Source organism: Sarcophilus harrisii, chromosome 1, assembly GCF_902635505.1.
Source record: "Sarcophilus harrisii chromosome 1, mSarHar1.11, whole genome shotgun sequence".
Lineage (NCBI taxonomy): Eukaryota > Metazoa > Chordata > Mammalia > Dasyuromorphia > Dasyuridae > Sarcophilus > Sarcophilus harrisii.
In genome coordinates this window covers 174,489,960-174,501,157 of record NC_045426.1, presented here as the reverse complement: position 1 = coordinate 174,501,157, position 11,198 = coordinate 174,489,960, and the positions used below count along the sequence as shown (strand labels likewise).

At 33.6% G+C, this 11,198-nt stretch overlaps 1 protein-coding gene across 3 annotated transcripts in view; it reads right to left on the bottom strand.

Annotated features, from left to right (window-relative positions):
• Positions 1 to 209: 209 nt before the first annotated feature.
• The window catches only part of XRCC4 (X-ray repair cross complementing 4), a 377,298-nt gene continuing 366,309 nt past the window's right edge, over positions 210 to 11,198 (bottom strand). For 2 of the 3 annotated variants that reach the window (XM_031967172.1, XM_003759871.4), the window contains one exon: positions 214 to 853. In XM_031967172.1, the coding sequence (XP_031823032.1) occupies positions 742 to 853 (112 nt within the window). In that variant the 3' untranslated portion in view covers positions 214 to 741. Of the gene's footprint in view, positions 854 to 11,198 lie in introns of all 3 variants that reach the window. The other variant, XM_012541393.3, reaches the window with a different exon arrangement.

Sequence of the window (11,198 nt, the reverse complement as noted above, 5' to 3'; positions counted from 1 at the left end):
GCTTAGCTCATTTCACTTGTAAATGTAGGATTATTTTGGCTTTGGGAATTCCAGAAGGGTATTTGGGACTTTTACCATCTAACACTGATAGACTTGACTCTTTTTACTTAAGCAACATAAAAGGTATTTCTCTTGTCAAGTGCTTTTTTTTCCTAAGCCTGTCTCTATAGGAAAGGAATGAAATATTTTAAATAATGTATTCTTCAAAAGACACCGATTCTTTAAGATATCAGAAATTTTATTGATGGATGCTTTAGATGTGTAATCACAAACTAAAAATGGGTATGTTTCATATTTAATCCTTCCATTAAAAAAAAAAAAACAACTCACAAACATCTATATTTTTCAATAGAAATGGTTAAAGAAAAAATCAGAAATTAAATTGCTAAGGCTATTTTTTAATTCTATTTCTAAAGTCATCTTACATAGTGAGTTAGACAGACTGCATATAGAGCATATGTGTGTTGGGTAAAACAGATGCAGGCTTTGGAGAGACTTTGAGATTTGATGTAATTAGAGGAGTGTGGGCGGGAACAGCTTTGAATAATGAGCTACTGTCAGGAAATCATATCTGATACATGTGTAATCCATTCTGTACAATTGTTTCATGCTGCATATGTAATTATTATAAGGTATAATAGCCACTGTCAAGTTGGAACTTTGCTCCTTAAGTTTAAGACAAAAACAAGGAAAGAAAAAAAGATTATAGCCAAATATCATCAAAGTGTTTTTTGGAGACAGTCACATATCATCAAAAAGATCTTCTGGACTACTGTTTTTTAAAGTTTCTAAGGACATGTTTTCAGATGAGAAGGGTTCCTTGCTTGATGACTGAAGTTGTGAAGACTCAGGTCTAAAGAAAAAAAAAAGAAAAGAAAAATAATTATTTTTCAAATTAAAAGCCACAGAAAGAAGCATCCACAGGGTTTATAAAGAAAAATAAAGAAAACTCCAGTTGGTTTCTCAGAACCAAGGAAGAGTTTTGACAAGTTTTTCTCCATGAGATGCCAAATGTAAAGCAAATTGAAGGAAACACACAGTTGGTATTTATTTATGCCAACTTCTGACTGTTTTTCTACTTAATTTGTTTGTCCTCTAAGGCTACTAAACATGCAAAGCCCACATGTGTGTGCTGTCAGGGCAGATACAGATGTGCTGTGTTCATTTTCACTTCAAGATGGCAGCAAGATTCTCAAACATTTCATTAATTGTGTGATGACTTGATCTCCCTGATAGTATTTTTAGATACATGATCTCAGACTGACAAACATTCCATCTTAATTCTGCAGACGGCTGTTGATGCTTCCTTCAGTCACAATTGAAAATTACAGAATTCCCAAGTTGGAAGGGACTTTACACATTTCTCTAGTCCAACTCCTTCACCAAAGGAGACATCATTGTTAATATGATGACAAGAACTATCCAATTGCTGTTTGAAGACTTCTCAGGAAGGAGAACTTACCACTTTTTGGGGCCCATTCTACTTTGGGGCATATCTATTTACTAGGAAGTTATTCTTAACTTCAAGTCTAAATGCAACTTCTATCTACTGCTCCTGATTCTGCCCTCAAAAGCCCAACAAAACAGTCTAATCCCCTCTCCACACAATATTCCTTTAGATACTGGGAGAGAGCTGCCAAGTAATCATCATCATCATCATCATCATCATCATCATCTCTTAGCTTTTACCATGTACCTGACACAGCTTCTAGGTACTTTATACATATTATCTTTGTCTTTCACAACATTTCTGGAAGATGGGTACTATTCCCATTTTGCAGAAGAGGAAACTGAGGCAAACAGTTTACATAGTTACATATATAACATAGTTAGTAAATGTCTGAAACTAGGTTTGAATTTGGTTCTTTCAGACTCCAGGCCCAATACTCCATCAACTGTGCTATCTACTTTTCTTGATTTTTTTCTTCAGGCTATACATAACCAGCTCAGATTGACCTGGTGACTTCCTCTTCTCTAACTTATCAACAACTTTCTTAAACTATGATGTACAGAACAGAACACAATATTCCAGACAGAAGACTGACAAGGGCAAAGAAATGTGGGACTGTTACTTCTCAATTTCTGGAACCAATGCCCCTTCTTTATGCAGTTCATGACTGCACTAAATTTTTTGGTTGCCATTCATACTGAGCCTCTAAACATTTCAGAAAAAAAAAAAAAAAAACCTTCTATCTACCTGCATCTTCTCCTTCTCATAACTGTGAAATCAAAACTCAAAACTTTTTATTTACTCTCACTGAATTCATTTTATTAGATTTAGCTCAGTGTTCCTGTTTGTCAAGATCCTCTTGGAACCTTATTTTATTATCCACTTTGTAAGTTATAGTTCTAAGCTTTGTGTCATCTGCAAATTTGATGAAGACATTATCTATGACTTTATCTAAGTCATGAATGACAATGTCACTCAGCATAATGCTGAACAGAGATCCTTGTGGACTACTACTCATTGGAGGGCTCCTGTCATGCTGACATTAAGCAATTAGCAACTTCCTTGAATCTGGCGATTCATCCAATTCTGTTATCCATCTGATCGTATTATAATTTAATTCAGAGATTGGAGAATTACGGCCCACAGGAAAAAATATGGTCTATGGTCCGATTTTATATAGCTGGCGAATTAAAAATGTGTTGGATTTTGTTTTGTTTTTTTAACATTCTAAAATAAAGATTTATTGTATTAAAATGTAAAAAACAACCCAATCCTATTCTTAACTTTCTAGGTATACAAAAAGCAAAATGTAGGAAGATTTGGCCCTTGGGTCACAGCTTGCTTATCCTTCATTATATCTCTTACTCCTCATCTTCTCCATAGGTATATAGTCCGAGATATACTTTGGACTTTATTTCATGAACAGCTTTGCCAAAATTTTGATCATCTATAATCACAAAATTCCCATCAACTATGAATTTAGTAATCTTGTCACAAAAAGGAAATAATATTTCTCTTGATAAAGCCATGCTGGTTCTTTGTAATAATCATTTTCTTTCCTAGATTAATCATCTCTTTAATGACTTCTAGAATTTTCACAAGAAACCACATCAAGCTTACTGACTCACAGTTGGCACACTTTGTTCTCTTTCACTTTTTAAAAATTGGGACAATACTTGCCCTTCTTCCTTTTGTGGTATTGCTCCCATTTTCCAATATCTTTAAAATACTACTAAGGGCGGCTCAGTAATTTCATCTGACAATGCTGTTCATCTAACGAGTTCAAGGGCAACAAGGTATTCTCTATCTCTTTATTTATCTGAAGTATCAACTCTCTGTAAGATATTTTTGTTTCATCAATTCCAATGTAAAGGTCATTTTCCTTTGCAGACAAAACAGAAACAAAATAAGCTTAGCTCTGCCTTCTCCCTGTTGTCAGTTTTCAATTGTTAAGTTACTAATTATGTCACTAATGCAAAGGAAAACCAAACTTGTGGTAGTCAATGATAAGATATAACTCCAGACTTTACTGTGGAAATTTGTAATTTCATTTAATATCTTGATTGAATTCTGGTTCAGGTGATTACAATTGCTATAGCAATGTGTGCTATGTAAATTTAACAAAAACTAGGGAAAGGAACTTTTTCACTATTTACATTTTTTTTTATTTTTACTCTTTTATCTCAATTTTGCCTTAGAAATTATGTGGCTCAGAGTGGAGTCTGGGATGGAAAGATATGAGGAAAAGGGAAGAAGCCCCTTTCTATGATCCCTTGATCAGAAGGTCTTTGCAACCCCTCTATAATTTAGTAGATGAATTTACAGAATTGTTGTGGTCAAAAAAGAAAAATCATCTCTCTGCAGTCAACCCGGGATGTACCTTTCCAAATTTATCTAGACTGCTCCTGTGATATCACAAAGATAGCCCATGCCTGGGCCTATGATTTAGCCTTTCCAGATTAGTAAGAATAGACAGAATTTCCACTTTGTTGACAGAGCTTCCCAATACCCAAAGTTGCCTCTATTCATGATAAAGGTACCAGAGAAGATAAAAAGATAATGGTTACAAGTTGTTATTCGCACCATCCATTGGAAATGGCAACAATGGCAACTCTGTTCCAATTATAAAGGGCTTGTACGTTAACCTACCTACAAAATATAGCCTTGGTTTCCACTTCAGAGATAACAGGAAATAGGTTATTGTTGTTATTGAATATATTTATAATACAGAATCTCAAATGACTTCCTTAATGTGAATAAGGGTGCCTGGCGCTTCTCTGGGTCTTTCTATAGATTAATCAAAAATTCACTTTGGGGGCAGTTAGGTGATGCAGTGGATAGAACACCAGCCTTGAAGTTAGGATGACCTAAGTTCAAATCTGGTCTCAGACACTTAACACTTCCTAGCTATGTAAACCTAGGCAAGTCACTTAATCCCAATTGCCTCAGCAAAAAACAAACAAACGAACAAATAAAACTCACTTTGAAGGTCACCTGGGGTCTATGGACCATAGACTAACATAATTGTTGCTACAAGGTCCTTGATCTTTGCTCTGACCTGTCCCACAAATTATGCACTATCACCATGCCCCTCATGGGCATAATTATTGATATAATACCACAGTAGGAATTACTATAAGGTAAGTAGAGCTGACATTATTCTCCAAGAGTTTAAATGTTAAAATTAACAGAATCAACAGAGACATACTTAGAGGACTATATAATTATATAAATTATATAAATATATAATTAAATATCTAAATATAGACCACATAAGAGGAAACACAAGGATATAGCACAGACCAAAAAAATGCATATATAATTACATGCATTATTTTTTATGATTAACTTAGAAAACATGATATTAAAAACATTTTAAAAATCTATGATAACCTTAAAGTTATTTTTTTCCTGCTGCTCAGTCTTCCCCCAAAGAATTCCCCAAAGAAATCATTTCAACAAAAAGTTAGACATGTAGAAGAATCTTTACTTCTTTTGATATTTCATAAAACTTCCCCTACACACAAAGATGATCAATTTAATAAAGAAATAAAGAACTTTAGGTCTGGAGCCAGGTGACTTGAATGTTAATTTCACCTGTGACAATTAACTTGAGCAAATCACTTACATTTCCTGGCCTCAGTTTCCTCATCTGTAAAATAAGAGGCTTGGTAGAAGAAAATCGAGTCCAAGCCAATGACAACCTGAATGAGGGGTTTATGAGCTAGCTCCAACCCGCAGAATTATATGTTTCTAGCATGAACTTTTAAAAAAGTTATTCTATATACTTTATTTTTCAAATGTAAGATATTATTTACAGAATGAAAATCTTAAAGAAATTCCTGTTGCAAGATCCAGTGCTTTAGGACCAGTCTAAGTACCACAGTGGATGGAGTGGTGGGCCAAGAGTCATATTGCAGCTAGCATTTATTTAGTAGTTACTATGTGCCAAGCAACATGCTGAGAGCTTTACAAATATTTCTTGTTTAATCCTCACAATATCCCTGGGAGATAGATGCTATTATTTTACCCGTTTTACAGTTGAGGAAACTGTGGCATACAAAAATTAAATGACTTGCCTAGGATCACACAATTTGTAATTTGAGACTGTATTTAAATTCAGGTTTTCCTGAATTTGGACCCAGTGTTCTATCCATTATGCCACCTAGCAGCCATGAAATTTTATCTCATAGAGTTGTTGTAAGAAAAGCACTTTATATAACTTAAAGCTGTGAATTATTATTATTAATAAAACCTTGTTTAAAGAAAGTGAATGCAGTGTTCCTTCTCAAAAACATGTCAGCATCACAAAAGAGATGGCTTAATGTTAAGTAGCATAATTGCTGAGATTTCTTTGTTGTATTTACTTGCTTTCACTATGCATAGAAAATTTTGAAACCTGTAATCAGAATTATGTTGCCACCATCTAATTAACTATGAATAGTACAGATCAAAGACAAGATTTGTGGAAAGAAATGGCTTATCCTGGGGAAGTTTCTCTATAATACTATGATGAATGATTGACTTGACTTTTAACTAGTTATTAGTTAGACTGCCAACATCTTTTCAAGAAGCTTTTATTGTTTGCTTTTATTGGTTTACTTTGTAAAGATGGACCTTTTCATCTAAATAAAAAATACATACACACATATATATATGTACACATACATGTATGTATATATGCATATATTTGAACATTTAGGCCTTTTGTATTAATTTACTCAATGGATTAACAAACATTTATCAAAAGTCTTCTATGTAACAGACACTGTACTAAATGATGAGAATACAAATACAAAAGTGAAAGTTCTTTCAAAAAGCTTACATTCCATTCATTTTTCTAAATGGGTAGCACTGCATGATAAAGAAGAAACAAATATTTCCCTAAGATGACCTTCAAGAAAAGAACGAACTTCAGAATTGTGTGCTAAATCAAAATGTAGGATGAAATGTAGGATTAATGGTGGCACTACATCATCTACAGAAATATAAAACATGACAAAGATACTAGTTCTAAAACCAGTAGCAAAAATGAAATTTCAAGGATCCAGATGTTCAAAATGATCATGAGACAGATACCAACTCCAAAATATACTATTTGTCATAGGCCATAATCTAGGGTTTGTTTTTTAAAAAACATTCATATCATGTTTGGCTGAACTTGTGTGGAAAGCCAAAAAAAATCAAAGAGAACTGATGAAGTACTTCAGCTCCCATTAAGAGAAAAAAATTAATTGGACCCATAGTTGCCAAATTGACACAATTATCTTACTATTTTGTTCTTGTAGGTCAAAGAAACATGAAATTTAAATATTGGCAGACTTTATCCCATAAACCTGGTGATGCTATCATGGTCCCATGTTTCCCAACTTTTGAACATGTTACTTGAAGAGTTTAAGAGTGGCAAACAGAGTGAAAAATAAACAGTCTGCATTGTGAGACATTTCTAGAAGTCATAATTATCACTAATTTACTCAGGGATGTATTTCTTGAATATTTCCTGTGTTGATCTGAATCACAATTTCACTGCCTCAAGTATAGCATAATTAGTCACCAATCCACAGTATCCTTAATACTATGTTTGCAGACATTTTCTGAGTTCTCCCCTGAATAATACATCCCTGAGCAATGACTGGACAAAATCAACAAATATATGTGTAAATAAATATATAAAAATATGTATTGTAAATATACCTTATGTATATTTATAAATATACAATATAAAAAAATCTATAAATCTATGATGTATGTATATCCATGATATATAAATACAAAGAATCAAGTAAAACAAGAAGAAATTCAATTAAAAGGTTATCTATATAGTATTATTTCTTAGGCTTTAGTTGATTTATATTCATATTCAAGGAACTTTTTCTGGCTTGTACACTGTTTTGATCATCTTCAAGATTATTTTCAGCAATACTAAGAGAACAGAAAGGAAGATCACATGGTATAGGGAAAGAATAGTGGATTGGAATTCAAGTCTTATTTAAGACTTACCTCCTAAGGCATAGACAATTCTTTTCTGCTAGTTGAGTCAAGTTCCTTACCTTGACATTCATCTATTTAAGTACCACATTAACACTACTTTACCACTTAGGATAAATCATGATAGTTAAGACAGTCTGATTCTTGAAGAGAACAAACTGTGGCTCATCTTTTGTCTCTCTTTTGGAGGAAACTTGACTCTCCGATTCTCCCTCTAACTTTTATAATGAAGGGTCCATATCCAGTGTCTGGCCCAGTTGTTTCTAATTACTTACAGCAAACTTTATCTGGGCAAATGACTCAATATCACTGAACAAGTTTACTCCTGAAAAGAGTGAGACTATTTTCATAACAACCAGCACATGTTAAATAGTTAAGTAATTTATCATAAATATTAATGAAGTAAGCAAGCAAAGAAAACTTTCACAATTTACTAGCCTGGGGTTATATTTGAATACAATAGGAGCTTATTTCCTAAATCTGGTGGTCAAATACCTTCCTTTTTAATGGAAGGATGTTAAGTATTAGTTGCTAAGTGGAGAGAAATACAAGGTAAAGTAAAATATAGTCATATTGTGTAGCATTTAAGTTTGAATGAACAGAACCCAATGGATTGAGTGAATTTTGCAAATTTAAACTGAAAACCCAAATCTGTGTAGAATGAATCAACCTAAAACAAACCATTGCATTACATATGTATATGTCGGTGTGTGTGTGTGTGTGTGTGTGTGTGTGTGGAGAGAGAGAGAGAGAGAGAGAGAGAGAGAGAGAGACAGACAGAGAGACAGAGACAGACAGAGACAGAGAGAAATACTGAGGAAAAAGGTTTTAGTAACTAGGATGCCATGTCAGTTAACAACTATATTCTGCCAAGGGCTTAATAAGCATTGCACTATAGTTTGGGAAAAGCTGAACATTGATAAGAATGTTTTTCATATTAAAATTTGTAAAATTTCACAGCATCACCTATGATAGTAAGCTGTGCGCTATTGCAAAAGCCCATTTTTTGAACCTGTGTATTCTTTTGTTAATGATATGACTGTCAAATCCCTAGATTACAATGATTTTAGAAGTATCAAAATTGTAGGTGACCTTATGCACAATGGAAAGATTGTTAGTAGGTGTAAGAAGATTATAGCATGTTGCCAACAATGGTCTCACCAATAATTAGTGAGAAAGAATAATATTGATAGGGAAGAAAAGGGAAAATTGCAGATATACAGGGAATTTAGGCATAGAAGATGAAAGCAAAGGCAGAAAATGGAAAATGAATACAAAAACATGGCATAATATTGTAAGAATATTATTAGTAGAACAAAGCTTGAGGATGAAATTAAGCTGGCAAGAATGCTAAGGAAAGCAAAAAAGCGTTTTTTAGCTTTATTGGGAAAAAAGCAGATCAAAAAAGGGAAAGAATTATTGCTAATATTGTTTGGGAAGACCATAACTGATGATGGAAAGAACAGAATAAGGATCCAAAAAGATCTCAACAGATTAAAACACAGCCAAATATGATGTCATTTGATAGGTACCAATGTTAAGTCTTATAGTTGTGTAAAAAAACAAAAAACACTCTACAGTACTCAGGCCTAGAGAGGAAAAATGACTTAGTCACAGGTTTATGTGCATTCAGTAGTGATCAAAATTCAAACCTAGCTCCTATGGTTCCAAATGCATTGTTATTCCTACCAAATCACTTTTTTTTTTTTTTTTTTTTTTTTTTTGCTAAGGCAATTGGGATTAAGTGACTTGCCCAGGGTCACGCTGCTAGGAAGTATTAAGTGTCTTAGACCAGACTTGAACTCTGATCCTCCTGACTTCAGGTCTGGTGCTCTATCCACTCCACCACCTAGGTGCCCCCATACTACTCCTAATAGTTGATTATTGTGCCTTAGTAATTATGCAGTCTCATGTTTTAGAATCTTGTAGTGCTCTGTTCATAAATCTGTAGTGGGAAAGGACTGAAGGGACCATAAAGTTCATTTACTTTTCAGAAGAGGAAACAGAGGTGAAGAGATTTGTCCATGTTATTGTAGGAAAAGCTGGGATTCAAAACTAGATAGTTGCGTTTGGGGCAGCTAAGTGGCACAGTGGATACAATGCTGGGCCTGGAGTCTGGAAGACTCATCTTCCTGAATTTAAATCTGGCTTCCTACAAGTCACACAATCCTGTTTGCCTCAGTTTTCTCATGTGTAAAATGAGCTGGAGAAGAAAATGGAAAACCATTCTACTATATTTGCCAAGAGAGGAGTTGGACATGATAAAAAATGACTAAACAACAAAAATATTTAAATTTTAAGTCCTGGTTTTCCTTTCGCTAAATCTTGATGCTAATGGGTGTTTAATAAATGGGAGAATGACTACAGGTTTAGACAGAAGACCACAGAGAGAATTTCTAGTCACAAATCTGCAAGAAAGTATCACAGGTATAATAATTATTCTCTTTCAAAATAGAATTAATTTCATATCCTGCTTGCATATCAGAATTCTTTTTTACAAAGGGAAACATTTATCTTCAAATTGTAATTACACAATAACTACAAAAAGCTTATCTTTGTCATCTGTAAATCCATGGCTCTGTTCACATACAAAATTTAGACTGTTCTAGATCTTTTGGGGATTGTGCAGGTTCCATCCCCTGCTCCTCAATCCCCAGCTATGTCAAGTCATGCAAGTATTCTGTGCACAGCAGCCTTCTGGAAGCCCCATTGCTTCATCTTTTTAAGAATTTTGAGTTCCCTTAGCTTTTAAAACACTGAGTAGAAAATTATAAAGTGAAGGCCAAAAGATTTTCTAAAAAGAATCAAAAGTCAAGGAAAATCCAGTCTTGTTATATAAACCCTTAATCTTATTCCAATCTACCAAAAGTTTAAATGTAAAAACGGATACATTGAGTATCCTAATGTATAAAATGATTACAACTATATCTACGAAGAATCTTTTCAATATAGTTAAAATGTAAAATTTACATGTAAAATGTAAAAGATAAAACTTTTAACACTAAGGTGACTAGCTACATATTCATATGTGACAAGGAATACTTTTGCACACATCTTCCATTTATTATTATACAAGTGGAAGGAATTGGAATGAATATATAATGACCTCAAGACAACTTCTGGAAGATGGGTAAATATTTAATGTCATGTTATTTTCTTTCTATTTCCCTCTTTCTTCTGAGAGTGAAATAAATATATGAGTGTGTATATGTGCCTATCATGCATTTATGCTAGCAGGAGAGAAATCATGTTACTTAAAAATTCCAATTAGTTTGATATTCTGTTAATTTTCAGTTTTACAGTATTATTTAAACTTCAGGGAACACAACCTTCTTTGTCTGGATCTCCTGAATAACCATGTATAATAATGTAAATCATTCTAAGCTGATAGAAAATCTTCAGCTATACACATCTTCTACTGAAAAACAAAAAACAAAAAACAAAAAACATGGTCTCTATTATCAGCAAGGAACAACACCATCATTGTCAAATCAGAAAGAAGAATCACATTTCAGAAAGCAGAAACCATAGGTACAAATTAAAATGTTGAAACTGCAAAATTCTGAGAATCTAGCTTGTCTGGAATTAGAGAAGCTGTCATCCATAAATTTGCAGTCAGTTCCAAAAGACAACCATGAAAATTGGACAGGCTATAAACATGCAAGGAAAACATACAGCTGTATTCCACCCAGGCCAATCCAGATTTCTATTAAGATGCTTCACTGCATGTTACCTCAGCAGTCCTTTTAAAGGCTTTAAG